General features: G+C 46.3%; 1 protein-coding gene across 1 annotated transcript in view; it reads left to right on the top strand.

The window, feature by feature from the left end:
* The window catches only part of WNT2 (Wnt family member 2), a 36070-nt gene that overhangs the window by 1428 nt on the left and 19394 nt on the right, over positions 1-15248 (top strand). Inside the window, exons 2-4 of the mRNA XM_067563967.1 lie at positions 736-959; positions 8696-8973; positions 11365-11629. Of these exons, the coding sequence (XP_067420068.1) occupies positions 736-959; positions 8696-8973; positions 11365-11629 (767 nt within the window). The remainder of the gene's footprint in view (positions 1-735; positions 960-8695; positions 8974-11364; positions 11630-15248) is intronic.

Raw genomic sequence — 15248 nt, 5'->3', positions numbered from 1 at the left:
ATGATGTCATTTAAAAATAACTGGCAAAACTCGAACTCCTTGAAGGAGCCAGAGCGGAGACTGGTTCTTCCAAAGGCTCAAGAACGAGAGTACCCGGCCGGCAGCGAGGCTTTTAGAGGGTCTCTACCCAAACAGCAAAGGCAGCTGGCAATCAGCGTCTGAATTAAACCGGCTCTTGCAGAGGGGATGAGGAGAACCGAGTGCCAGCCAGAGCCGGTCGCTCCGCGGCCTTGGCTCGTCCGATGAGAACAAGGAAGAGAGGAAGGCAGCGGGATCCTCACAGAGCCGGCACCAGCTGTAATCAGAGCGCGGGGCTGGCTCGGGCCAAGCCGCCAGGCAGCAGGGCAGGGCAGGGCACACGGGTCCCTAGGGGCGTCCTACTCTGCGCTCTCCCTGACAGCTCAGCCCCGCTCCTCAGCCCCTGCCTTGCCCAGTAGCTCCCCGTTCCCAGGCAGTGCTTTATCCAAGTTTCCCATCCAGTGCGCTTCGCAGTAGGTCCCCATTCCCTGGCCGTGCCTGGCCCAGTAGCTCCCGGTTCCCAGCCACTGCCGTCTCCAGTAGTTCCCCAGTCCCTGCTCTCCCCAGTAGCTCCCCATCTCCGGTGAGTGCCCCCCCCCCCCAGCACATTCTCCCCCGGTCCCTGCCCTCCCCCGCCAGGGGAGCCTGTCCCCGCCCGGCCTGCCTGGCCCCCGTGGCGCGGCTCCCCAGCTGTCTGTGCGCCTTTGCTCCCCGCAGGTACATGGGGGCGCTGGGCTCGTCGCGGGTGATGTGTGACAACGTGCCGGGCTTGGTGAGCCGCCAGCGGCAGCTGTGCCAGCGGCACCCGGAGGCGATGCGCTCCATCGGGCGGGGCGTGGCGGAGTGGACGGCGGAGTGCCAGCACCAGTTCCGCCAGCACCGCTGGAGCTGCGACACCCTGCACCGGGACCGGAGCCTCTTCGGCAGGGTCCTGCTGCGCAGTGAGTACCCGGCCGCCGGCGGGACCCCTGCCGCGGGAGGGGGCAGAGCAGGCGGGAGCCAGGCCCCGGGCCCGGCGGGAGGAGGAGGAGGAGGAGGAGGGCCCCTGGCCGACAGTCGTTCGCGGGTCGGGGGCCGGGCTCGCACCGTCTAGCTACAGCCCGCTGGGCTAGCAGCGCGGGCAGAGAAAGGGGGAGACGCCCGGTCTGTGTCTGCGCTAGGCGGCTCCGCCCGGACCGGGAGACGGACTGCCCAGCCCGGGGCCAGGGAGTCTGCACGGGGCGGGCGGTCCTTGGAGGAGAGCCCGGCGGCAGCCTGACACGCAGCGCCCTGCGGAGACCCGGCGGCCCAGCTGTGGCGGGGCACAGCCTTACAGCGGGGCTGCGCCCCCCGACCCTTAGCGCTGGCGAGGCGCGCTCTGCCGGTCCCCGGCCGAGGCGGAGCAGAGGCTGGTGTGTTGCTATCGGGTCAGCATCCGGCCCCTGGGATGGGAGGCGGCCAAAAGCGCAGCGCGGCGTCTCCGGGCTTCCCCACCGAGCGACCGTCTCCCCATGACCCGCGCCCGGAGTTCATTTCCTGTGATTGTAAACGCGGCTTTGGCCCGCGAGTCCCTTCTGAAGGCGCTGGGAAGCGCTGAGCGCGCCTGGCCTCCATCTAGAGCTCAGCTGGCCTTGAGACATTGGTGTCACCACCAGCGAATCAGAAAAGCTTTACCAGTAACCTTGGTGACGGGTGCTCGGCGCTGTTAGCTACATTTCCCACAGCCCGCAAACCGTTAAGGGCCTTACAAAGGGAGGCGAAAACCGAGGGTATTTGAACCATGAGAATAACCCCCGTGAAATGTTTCTCCATGTATTTCTTTGAAACAATCTCTTTAAAAACCTTCCGATCATAAATTGGGGGGAGGGCGGGGGGGGGGGAATAATCAAGTCAATTTACAGCTAACCCACGAATAATGGAACTGACATGGGGATTCATTTACTGCTTGTAGCACAGCTCCTCAGCTGCTACACGGTCACAACTCCATTGACTTTAATGCAGCTGGGACCATGTACATCAACGGGGTGTCTGCCCTTTTAAATTCATTCTTAGCTCTGTTTTAAGCTTTGTTATGGTTATATAATATTGGGGGGGGCGGGGGGAGGGGAATTACTGCATTGTTCTGTGTCAGGTAAAGAATCCAAACCAACCACTAGGTGCTTGTATTTAAGGAACCCTGCCCTGTATGTTCAGACAGTTGGTTTACAAGTAAGATTACATTTATGTAACCCTGTTATTATAAAATGTTGTTAGTCAACAAATATTTCTTCCAAGACAAATACACCAACACCGGAAGAGTAGATTGCTTGTAAACCAGTCTCTTGTGTGTCTAATTCACTATCCTAGAACACTACACTTTGGCAAAACAAATGCCTGAAATTTGCTTCTTCCCTTTTGTAACTCCAATTTAGCTGTGAATTTCCTTTGTAAAAATGCTTAACTTCAAAACACAAGCCTGACAGCTCGAAAGAAGCCAGCTAGAGCCAAATTCTGCTGTTCTACTCACTGCCTTATGGCTAAGATGCTTAGGATGCGCGTGCAGGTGTATATGAAAGTGCTGAATATCATCTGTTGATGAGCTGTGGGAGTAAATGGAAATTGGAGTGAATCGCTTTCCAACTGAGTTAATATTTCTTTTAAAAAAATGTTTTCTCACTGTCTTATTTGTTTAAAAATTCCCTGAGACAAGCAGGAACACAATCATTTCTTCACAGCCATTGGAGTCTGACCCTGTAGCCTTTGGGCAAAATTCCATTGACTTCAGAGGAAGTTTTGCTTGAGTAAGAAATTCATACCGGGCTCAAAATACTGGGCCGCGTGATTTGGGCCCTGTATTGCTATGAGCAAGAAAAGCAGCCAGTGTTCCTCTGCCACCCATCCCTGCTAGTAAATTTGCAGAAGCACTGCACATAGTGTCGCCAACAACTACCCCACTAGCCTCCACCTCTATGGGTCAGCTTGTTTAGAGCTGACAAGGAGACACCTTCAGAATACAGACATGGCTGCTTTAGCTGTGCTCCCCCTCCCTGCCCCCACTGCACCACCCATCATGGTGCATAACGACCCATCTTAGCTACACGTACAAGTGGGGGTTTGTGACACGCTCAGCTGACCCAGTCATGGCAAACTTCCCAACCCCAGCCTTTTTTCATTGGCCAGACAGGTGTCAACTGAGTTTGTTGTGTCAGGATCTCCCATGTTGCCTAAATGCATTTGGAGCTGTGCATTCTGGGAAAATCTAAGCAGCCACCCAAAACTGCCTCAGCAGGAGATAGGATGCCAACTGAGTGTCACCAGCAGCAAGTGGAGCAATGCACCCTGGGAGTTCTGCTGCCACGCAGAGCGTTCGGAAGGAGGCCTGGTCAAACCAGTGACACAGGCAGTGGCAGCACTGGGGTGGCAATGAGCATTCTTTCTCTGAGCTGCTTGGCTGGCTGGTTCATGCTCAGGATCTAACTGATCGCCACGTGTAGGGTCGAGAAGGAATTTTTGCCTAGGTCAGATTGGCAGAGACTTTGAGGTGGGATCGTTTTCCTCTGCAATGTGTGAGTGCAGATCACTTGCCAAGACTATCTAGGTACATCTCACGTAATCAGTTCCCTGCCATCACAGGCACTGGTGCACCTCACCCTCTCATGATCTCTGCCTGTGGCATATAACAGGCTAATCTGCTGTGGGCAGAGCGTACTGAGGAGAGGGGTGGGGGGCCCATGCTCCAGGGTGCTGGTCTGGGGGGGGCACCAGCCAGGCCCTCGGAGGAGGCACCGCCCCCCCCCCCACTGACATCCCTAGTGGCCTCGTCAACCCAGTCCCTCCACCTCCTGTCCTCCTAGCCCCTCCACCCCCATGTTGGGCACAAGGATGGACCCACGAGGACCCCAGCTGTGCAGGGGCCAGGCAGCCAAAGGCGGGGCTCCACTGCAGAGCCCATCATGCCCCCCCCCCCCGCTGCCAAGTGGCCCCCTCATATTTATATTTGTGGTCCCCCCCCCCCATCGGCAGCAGTGCCCCATGGGGGTGGGAAGGGAAGTCTGCAGGCTCATTTCCCGCTCTCTCTCCCCGCTGTGCCCACCACCCCACAGTGGGGAAGAAGGAGTGGGGGAGAGCAGGAAACGGACCCACAGACCTCCTCCCCTGTGGGGCACTGCCACTGATGCGGGGGCGGAAACAAATGTAAGTATTGGCCCCTGGGTGCTGGAGATCCACGGTACAGTACACCAGTGCCTGTGGGCTGTAATATTATGATTTAATTTTGGTTGTTGGGTTTAGTGTGCAGGTGTTGAGTGGTGTTGGTGGCCTGAGATATACAGGAGGTCAACCTAAATGTTCTGGGGGGTTCCTTCTGACCTTAAACTCTATGATGCACACTATGGCAGGAGGTCCCATCCAAACAGGAAGACAACTGTGTGCCAGACCATGTCTCCAGTTACGGAGCTACATGGTTGGCCCGATGGTTGCCAATACAGCATTAACCATGTTACTTGTGGACACAGGTAATGTTTATGATTACCACCTGTCCTGGTTTCCCTGGGATTGTCCCTTATTTTAGGTAGCTGTCCTGGGAAATCTGCAAGTCTTCTGGGATGTTAAAAGTCCTGATTTTTTGTCAGTCATTCCCTTACAGGCTCCCCACCTCCCTAGTGGGTGTAATGGGAGGAGCCATCAGCGGAGGTGCCTAATCAGAGGGACCACTAGCTCTCTGGAGCATCTGACAGCCATGGGGACAGGGCAGCATGGGAGCAATGAGCAGGACAGGAGGAGCTTGAGACTGGCAGCACCCAGTCACTGCTGCTTAGGTACCAGCTGTGGGGGTCATTGCTGGGCAGGAATGAGGTGGATCCAGCCAGTGCTGCATCCAGTTTGGCAAGGTTGGTGCCTGGGGCAGCCCTGAGAGCAGGAACCCATAGGGGTTGGCGCCCTCTGTGACCAATTGGTGCCTACGGTAGCCGACCTGAAAATGCCAAGGTTAGGGAAGGCTGCAAAGAGAGCAGATTCTCCCAAACTGCCAGCTAACGTTGCAGTTAGATTCCCCAGCCAGTCACAAACAGTGCTTCTGATTCCCCACACTGGTTAACAAGAAGCCCCCCAAAAGATATACACAGTTCCCTTTATTGCATTTCAGTCTCTGACCCCAATTAGCACTAGGTCCAGTAAAGAGAGAAGTTATTAAAACTCTATTCCCTTTACCAAAAATGTTCTCCTGATCCCCCAAAGGGTTATCAATATAAGTTTGGATCTTACCCAAAATACCACGCTGCCAGCCAATCCTGTAGTAACTAAAACTAAAGGTTTATTATCAAAGGAAAGAAACAAATAAGAAGAAGATATGTTGAATGGCCAAAGCACTCAGATACATACAAATAACTTTAAAGTCCATATATATCAGATTCCCAGCAAAATTGTGGAGTTTTGTGTACAGTTCCCCTGGTGTACATCCAGGAACTCAGTCCTTTGTGTCAGTTGTAGATGAATTGATCCAGAGATAGGTAGCGGGAATGAAGACAAGATGAAGGTGGTGAAGCTGCATCTGCCATGTGGCTTGTTTCAAAGGCTAGCTCACAGCACATGGCATGGAAAAGCCTCAGAGTCCCCTGTCCATAGGCGTGGTCTTACATGTCCTGGTGACATAAGGTTCAGCCCCTGTGTTCTTTCACTGGAGTCATTGTATATTTGAGTTCCCTTGTTGGGCCATTAAGCAGGCCTAGTGCTGCTGCCATCCTGTCCGGGGTGTCACCCAGAAATACAGCACAAGTCTGAAATACAAATATACCAGACATATTTAGAACTCATAACACAAAACCGACACATACATATAGACAACATTATTCTACTTAGCAAATAATGACCTTTCCAATGGTACCTGACGTCACATATTTTGTAAGATTCATTGTAATTTTGCAACACTGATATCAATAATATCATAAATGGTCACTTGTATTCCAGACAGCGTCACACCCTCCCCCAGGGCGGGATGAGGAGATAGAGCCCGGGCTGGGGAGGCAGGCAGTCTCAGGGCTGTATGTGGTGCAGTATGGGGAGCAGGCAGATAGCCTTGTTTTTTATACCTCAGAAGCCGCACTTGTACATTATGTTTAGTGTCAGCCATGTCACTAACTGGTCAGCCATGTCACACAATTAATATAAGTTGTATAGATAGGGTCAATGTGGCATACAGAGCCTTTTATTTGTTACAAGAGATGTCTGAGTATATTAGACTGGGTCAGGAATTTTCCATTGCAAAAGTTTTCCAACAGAAAATGACGTTTCTACAAAATTGAAATTTTCCATGGGAATCATGGCTGAACCTTGGTCCCACTGGGGCAGGGATTCCCCAACCCATAGCCAAACGCATGGGGTCTTTCAAAGTGGCTCACTGCTCCCCTCCCACTGGCTTCAGAAGGGAGCCACTGCCTAGGGGCCCAGGTGGAGTGCACAGGGCCAAAGGACATGTGCGGTTTCCCTGCTGCAGCCAGGGAGGTGGGAGATCCTCCTCCCTAAACGCCTTCTGTCTGGCAGCAGTGGGTGGGGGGGCTCCTGCTGGCAGACTGGTGACCGTTCAGGGTTGTAAAAACGATATCTGTGGCCTTCTCACCAAAAAGGTTGTCCTAGGGTTTATTTTTCATGGGAAAATTGTAATTTTTTGAATTTTTTTCCATCAGGAAAATCAAAATGAAATATTTCAATTCATGTTGGCAACATAGATTCCCATCTGACCAAGCTTCATGGTGCTTCATAGGAGTCAAAAACTCTGTTGAACCTAGCCAGGATGCATCAGGTTCCTGAACAATAACAACAGCTCCCAGGGGGCAATGTGTCACAATGGGAAAATGCAATTTAATGTTGAAATAACTCAAAAGCAAGTGGTTTTGGTCAGTGCAAAAAACCCGAAACAAATATTTCTATTTTGGGAATGTTAAAATGTTTCATTTGCACTGAAAATGTTGAAATGAAACATTTCAACAGTTCCAAATCAAAATTTTTCACAAAGGCTATTTTTCACACGAGTGTGAGAAGCCAAGTTAGCAAACATTATCTTTCTCATTACTTTGTGGTCACGGCAGAAAAGACCAAGTCTTGTTCAGCACTGTCGCACAGTGCAGCCCACATCTGGTTGAGGCTTCAAGATGCTACTGGAAGATAAATGTTAAATATTAGTAAGTCAAGTCAGTGACTCATGACTGTTATCTTGTTCCCACTAGGGTTTATTCATGAGGAGATGACACAGTGCAGTATTTTTCTTGTCTACACCTATTACAAAGTCATGGTCAGCATTGTGATAGCTAAGTTGACTCTTTGAAGTCAAATTTACATGCTTTAACATGATAAAAGTTTGTAGTGAAGACAAGCCCTCAAAGGATAGATTCCTGTTTATTCCTAGTGGGCTTAGCCTACATGAAGGTGCATTTCTCACCTTCCCATTCTAGCTTTAACATAGTCTCTGCAGACTGCTCTTTTCAGCACAAACTTACTTTTCTGAATGTCTCTTTTGCAAATGGTCTCACTTGTGCAACTTGTAATCCTTTGTTGTCCATTGGCTGTTTCAGTTACTTTTCAAAACAGTCATTTGGTATTTGTGGTTTAATCTGGAGAACACAGATTACTACTTAATGCAAATAATCATATAGTTTATTTCAAGTAGACTGAATGGTCCTTTTTTTAACGGCTGAGGTAAGTGTAATTTAACATGATGTAGATATGGTTCCCTGATTTTTAATAATAAGACTGGCAGAACAAATGCAATGTAGTCATTTTCTGCCCACTGTTATAAAATTGTAACTGAAATGAGCAAACTTGAATTCTGAAATGAGCAAGCAATTCAATACTAAACTGTATTTTGGTTTTCCAGTTATTATTGACATACAGTGTACTTTAAAAAATCTCAGGCTTCTTGATATCACCTAACTGTTTTGTGTTTTCAAACTGGAGAGCTCAGTTTTTCTTCAAGTTGTTAACGTGGTTATTGTGGCAACCATTAATAAGTACACATACTAATGATGAAATACAGCACTGTTTGAAAGCAAAAGTGTATTAAGACCCTAAATAATTTGATATCTGTCAATACAGTACAGCTGTGTATTATGAGTTACTACTTATTATTAAAAGAATTTTATGTAGCTATTGCGCTAAAATATGTACCTTTCAGCTTATGAGAGGGCATAGTCTGTAGTGTAATAAGGTATCTTATCAGAAAATAGACAGAACTGTACGAGTACTTGGCATGTGGAAGTGCAATTATAGGGCCAAACCCTACTCCTTATAATCACACAACTAATCCTATTGGCTTCAGTGGTTCTTCTTTGCATGAATAAGGTGAACAGGTTTGGCATCTAGGTAGCAAGCTTGTTTTCTTGCAGTACAGCCAAAGATTTTCAAAATCCACTAAAACCAGTTATCCTAGAAGAGTATGTGTACAACATAACTGATCTATGAAAGTGTATTAATAAATACTAGTAACAAACTTGTAATACATCCCAATCCAATACTTCTGCTAATGAGCTTTTACTAGAGAGGGGGGCCAAATTTAAGCCAGATGTAATTCTCTAGAGAAATTACACCAGGTGTGAATTCAACCCAGTTTCTCTTTTGTACACTGTAAATTCCAGTGTAAATAGATCTTAGCCATTAAAACCATCTGGAAGAGAAGTAGCAAGTCAAATTGAATATTTCAATGATTTTAAGGCTAGCCTTCTTGTTTCAGGTAGCCGGGAGTCTGCCTTTGTGTATGCCATCTCCTCTGCTGGAGTTGTTTTTGCTATCACAAGGGCATGTAGTCAAGGAGAACTAAAATCATGCTCCTGTGATCCTAAGAAGAAAGGATCTGCCAAGGACAACAAGGGCCACTTTGACTGGGGCGGTTGCAGCGATAACATTGACTATGGTGTCAAATTTGCCAGAGCATTTGTGGACGCCAAAGAAAGGAAGGGAAAAGATGCCAGAGCACTAATGAACCTTCACAACAACAGAGCTGGAAGGAAGGTGGGTGTGACACGTCCTACTTATTGCAACTTCTTTTCTCCAAATGACCTAAAAGTCCTTGACCTGCAAAAAATGGAAACATATCATTCTGGGGATGTTAACCTTTGAGACTCGTTAACACATCTCCACAATGCATGTGGGATAAAATTCACTCTGTGCAGAGGATCTACAGCACCACTTACATGCCCAGCTAAGGCTTCAATCTTGCGAAGGTTTACACACATATACATACCTTTATGTACAGTTAGTAGTTGTCCCATTGAAACCAGTGAAATTACTCATGGCATAAGGGATTGACTGTAAAGGATTGTTGTTTATAAAACAGCTCATGATTTTATATGGGTAACAGCTCCTTGGCTGGGAGCATCATTTCAGGATCTCTGTAACTGTTAAAAAATTAAACAAACAATAACATTAATCTGGAAAAGTACTACCACATCTAGTAATAGGTTTGGGACATAAAATCAATGCAGAGACTTCAGCAAATGTTTTAAATTTAAACTAGCCACGAAACCACAGAGTTATAAAGCAAATCCCTTTACTCTTTAGAACTTGATTTTTAAAAGGGGGTTCCCATTTTGTATCCACAGGTTAGTAGTTTAGATTTAGAACTAGGTGTCCTTCAGATACCAGAGTGTATCAACAAATCTGGCAGTTACAGGTCTAGATGGTGTGAATTGTGTCCACAATTATTTTTTATCAGCGAAATAGGAGGCCAGGTTGTGGTCCCTTTAAAAACTAGCCCCTTACATTTTAGTAAATCAAAACATCCCATATGCATCAAATGAAGGACTATATTGTAAATCATTATCTGAGCATCACTTAAGAAAAAAACTCTCCTATATCTTAATAGATGGCTTCTGACATATGAGGTCCCTGTTTAGTAAAGTACTTAAACACGTGCCTAACTTTAAGCACCGAGCAGTCTCATTAATTTCTACTCAATGCTTGAAGTTAGACATGTGCTTAAATTCCTTGATGAATCAGGGCCTTATTTTGTAATAATAAGTTCATTAGTCAAGGAAGGGCTGTGAGAATGTCAGTGACTGGTTTGAAGTTCAAACCAAACTTTGAACCAGAGTAATCTAATAAATCGTTTACCAGTCACAGAAGAAAACCAAACATGCTGGTCTATTACTCTGGGTATGTAATACATTGTAGCTTCTTTACAAAGCTCTTGGTTGGAAAAGGCCACTCCACTCTACTCCAACTCCATTAATATGGCCTTTCCCTCCCCACCCTCACCCCCACCAGCAACACAACCTCTAAAGGACATGCATTTAATGAAACCTGAGAGTAGACCTTCAAAGATGTAATTGTCATAGATCAAAGGTTCTATGTGCTATGACTTATCACTTCATTAATGAATCACTTAATTAATTAATTAATGCATTATTTGTTCGGTAATGTCCATAAAAATATGTTAAATGCCTGACACGAAGCTGAGACTGCTTTAATGCTATCCAGTCGTTAAGTGAATGGTGACAATGAAGGTCTCAAGTACAAGGCAATAACATTCTTATAAGCCTCTCTAAAAACATTTGTAAAAATGGGAATTATACACATATTTTTCTTTAACATGCCGGATAGCTAAAAATGACTAGCTCACAGCTGATGCCCTAGTCTAATGACATGACACACTTTTTAGTGTCTGTGTAAAATAAAATTATTAGGAAACAAGGTTAATTTCTAAGCCACATTTAAGAAATTCTCCGTAGCTCTGGGTAGGCACTCAGATACCATGGTTAGATCTGGATGAGAGACAGGGCAAAATTACTATAAACGTATTTATATCGGATTTTGACCTGTCTTTTCATTGAAATTTTGATGAAAAGGTTAGTTGAAATTGTGGATTTCACAATGTTTTGACCAATTTTAACTGCAGCGAAGGAGCTCTTCCAAGTGGGTGACCTCATAAAAAGTGAGATGGACAGGTCTGGTATGGTGTTACCTCAAGCTGAATGACAGCACAGTAAACCCTGTAGCATTTCCCAGGGGCCAGATTCTGCCTTCAGTTACGCATAGGCATTTCCACTGGCTTCAAGATATTTGTGTTCTGTTGCTACAACTTAATTTCTGTCCCAGATATCAGGTCTGGTAAGAAGGGAAGTGATTTCTCAGTAGTGTCGCCTGGATCTTCAGGAAGTCTGAAAGCAGAGGGAGAGGAGAAAACAGCAATCCTGAAGGTTGTCGATATAGCTGAGTAAACTAAGCAGACTGGCCTAACCATGTGAGGGTGACTCACGGCTGCCAGTGGGTGTCACTACAGACCGTGATTACAGGAGCCATTACAAAGCTGAGGCTGCAGGGTCAATGGAAGGAGAGTAAAAAAACCATACATTAAAATGTAGCCTGTTTTACATGTTTGTATTTCACTGGCTTTTCTGGCAGGCTGTGAAGCGGTTTTTGAAACAGGAGTGTAAATGCCATGGCGTGAGTGGATCATGTACTCTGAGAACCTGCTGGCTGGCCATGGCAGACTTTAGGAAAACAGGAGATTATCTGTGGAAGAAATACAATGGCGCTATTCAGGTGGTCATGAATCAAGATGGCACTGGTTTCACCGTGGCTAATAAGAGATTTAAGAAGCCGACCAAGAATGACCTGGTATACTTTGAAAGCTCCCCAGACTACTGCGTCAGAGACAGGGATGTAGGTAAGCTTGAATCACCACACATACATGGTTTGATTTCTGATATTTATTCTTTGAAGGCAAAAAATTACCATCATTATTGGATTTACGTATATTTCCCTCACTCTTTCCATTGCTCTTTATTGCCTAAAGTCAGAAGGACAACTCAGTACAAGAATGAGAGATAATATTGCTTCTCCACTGGCAAAATCCTGGCCTTTACCAGACTTAGGAGAACCTATAATGTACATATTTTAGTGGGTTTGTGGCGAAGGGAACAGTAGTTTCCAATTAGGCTTTCAATGAGACAATCAAATCATTCCCTCTAAAATGGACTTAAATAGGATTCAATCAATAGGATGACGCAACATGAGTCACTAATGCTATTATCTTCTCAAGAATGGAACAGGGTCTATGGTTGTATGTATTATCTTTTCCCGCCGAAGCACAGTGTATATCAGTGGTTCCTAAGCAATTTGGGTAACTGTGCTGTCTCCGGGTACTACACACCTTCTCCTAGTCAACCGTGCATTCTAATCTGCAGGAGGGCTTGGGTTACCAAACCCACTGTGACAAGCACCAGGCTTAGGGGGACTTGGAGAAGTCCCAGTTCCACTGTGTGTTAGAGACTGCACACTGAACAAGAGACAGGCATTGGTTGTGAGCCAAGGCGCAACAAGGAAGCTCCTCACTGCGGCAGGAAGGGGAAGTGTAGAATATACCAATGCAAGTCTGAAGTGCCGGTACACCTCACCGTTGGTTTCTATATTTCTTTTTTAATGGTTTGGCCCACTCTGGATAGCACACTAGGAAATGGGACTTTGAAGGGGTAGGAAGACCAGACTAGAAGAAAAGATGTACAGAAAAATGAACTTGAAACAATTTATATTGTAGCTGTGTGGGTGTTAAAAAGCTGAGAGCTACAGATCTAATAGACATAGCTGTTTCTTCAGGGCAAAAATAGTATTTTCCCAAGAAAAATATCTGCTGCATCTTTAACTCTTGTTTGCCTACTTGTTTGAATGGCAGCAGAATCAGAGCCACAATGAGTGATTGATGTCTTGTCCCACTAGGACCAACTTTTGAATATATTGGGTATTGTAGACGGGCAGTAGCACTGCTGTAGTTAGTGGTGAGGCTAACTTTACTGTTTAACAGCCCATTTTCCTAAGTGCTCTAACAGTCACATGCTTAGGTGGTTTGTTCCAAAAATGCTGTGCATCATGGAGAGCAGGGATTGTTCTATATCTGAGATCACTTGAGCAAGGCATTCTTGAGATACAATCCACACATATGCTAAAAAATTCAAATGACATCAAAATTTTACAGTTATTGCAAAGTTTGGGCAGCTCAGGGGCTTAAAGGAGGGCTCAGATCCTCCCAAAACAGATATCACCCTCACGGGATTGAGCTCAACTAATGTCTGGCACCCACTGCCTCTTTGGAGAAGCAACATTTAAAAAGTCATGCAGGGTAAAAGTTGGCTCTACAACATGGCTGAAGCCAAACTGATGAGCCAAAAAAAGCCACATACGAATGTGCAACAGGAATTTGGCTCTGTTGCAGGCTGGAGTATTTGCAGCCTGATGACAGAGTGTGTGGTTTTTTTCAAGGTGATATGCAATGGCCAGTGAACCTGGGCAGCCTCAAATGCTGTGAGTTTTGACTCCTGCCCTTGTCAGCTTTCTCAATACTGTAATGGTTAGTGTAGACACTACGTCCACCAGTCAGAGGTGCAATATCCTTATCTTAGTGTTAGATTGTTGTGTTATTGAGCTGACCACAGGGCGGTAGCAGGAAGCTCAATGTTGCCTGTTATTGCTGGAGTTGGTGCTTGCAGTGGCCTGATCAATCTCTGTGGTGCTATTAGCTAGTATTTCAGGATGTGTCTTGTGTTCATTAGTTGCTCTCTGCCTGCATGTGTAAGTGGCTCCTTCTGGAAGTTTTGCCCGAAGAGCAAAGCTTCTGGTTTAAGAGACAATATTTCAAAGTGCTCTAAAATCCAAACTGCAGACTCAGATTTTACTTCAGCAGTATTGTCAAGGAAAACAGCATTAACGTAATAGAGAGAAGGTGAAAGACTTTAGTAAGTAGCAGCATTAGGGTTATGTAATCACTTGTGCTGCATGCTCCTCACCCTTTCCCTGAATAGTGGGACCAAATGTGATCAAACAAAAACAAGTAGCTGCGACTCACCACTGTCAGCATATTTAAAGAGGTTGCTGAGTATCAAGAAATACATTCACAATTGACAGCCCTATTATAGGGACTGGATTAAGATTATCATTGACCAATGCGATGCCAAAATATTGTCATCAGTCAAAACAGTCACTTACATTTATCATGAAAAATAAACACAAGAAATACATTTCAATTTCCTATAACAATTCATCCAGTCAACACCAATAAAGAGTTCACACCTATCTATTTCAATTCTCCAAGTGCTGTAGTTCCTTGGAAAAAGAGGTCCAAAGGAAATGGAAGATAGAAAAATTTTAGTCTCATAGCACACTCATAGCAAGCTTCAGATGATGGTTTTTCCCAACAAACTGCTGTAGAAAAATCCAGCAGTGCACAAACTGCAGTAAAGAGTTTAACATGATACTCTTACCCAAAAGGAAATGTTTTGTAGACCTTTTTTCCCTATTTAAAATGAAACTCCTGGAGTAATCTTAACAGTGGTGGGGATACATGAGGGCCAGGAGTTCTGCAAGCTGGGGCGGTTCAGTCAAAGGGTTCTTCAGACACAGCTGCCCTCCCCCAGCAAAGAGCAGATTTTAATAATCAAAATGTTCTAATATCCACGTGCATATGGAGATTGCCTTGAAAACTGGTGGGTCACAACCAGGGTGAGAGGCATGGAGGATCCGGGAGGTGGGCACAGCTGGTAGCTGAGTGGCAGTGAATTGTTCCCAGGAAGCCTCCCGTGACCACAGTCATGACTTCCTCATTACCACCATTTCACAAAAAACAAACCAACCACCCCCTCCACCACCAAGGGAATTTCACTGCCCAAAAACTTCTTTGACACAGTTAAGTTTGACTGGTAGTGCCTTGTACCATTTCAGAATATCAACGGCACGCATACGGAAACTTCTTAAAGCCAGGGACTAAAGAGTTAATGTATGCCCCAGCACCACCCTGCAACCTTAATTCTCCCAGCCCTCTGTGAGTGTGCCTTTCCTTACAGCCATTGTGCCATTCTGCCTTCCCGATGGGATGGCGCACTGTGGGGAGGAAACACAGCACAGGAAAACACTAGAAGCTGTCAGACCACATCCTCACAAAGGCAAGAGTTGCATTTGGGGCAGTGTTAGCAAACATCAGCTGGCTACACCTGGCCTGTACTCAACCACTGCACAAACCACTCCAGCGGTTGCAACATGTTACCATCCCTGGACCTTCATCCTCCAGACTCTCTCTAGAACATCACCTGCCCTTACCTCTGCCCTGCCGTGCGCTGTCATGCATGGTACTAGACCGCTACAAATCCCCACGGCAAGAATAGACTATCGTGTGCCTCTGCTTGCACAACCCACGTAACTCAGCTCAGAAACAAGGGATCCCTGATCCCTTTAGACACAGATGTACCTCTCCTCATGTCGCAGGGTGAGCCATGGCAACCTGCTGCAAGTAATCCCCG

Source organism: Emydura macquarii, unplaced genomic scaffold, assembly GCF_026122565.2.
Source record: "Emydura macquarii macquarii isolate MOO-44397 ecotype Brisbane River unplaced genomic scaffold, CSIRO-AGI_Emac_v2 contig_2636, whole genome shotgun sequence".
Lineage (NCBI taxonomy): Eukaryota > Metazoa > Chordata > Testudines > Chelidae > Emydura > Emydura macquarii.
This window is presented reverse-complemented; position numbering and strand designations above follow the sequence as displayed.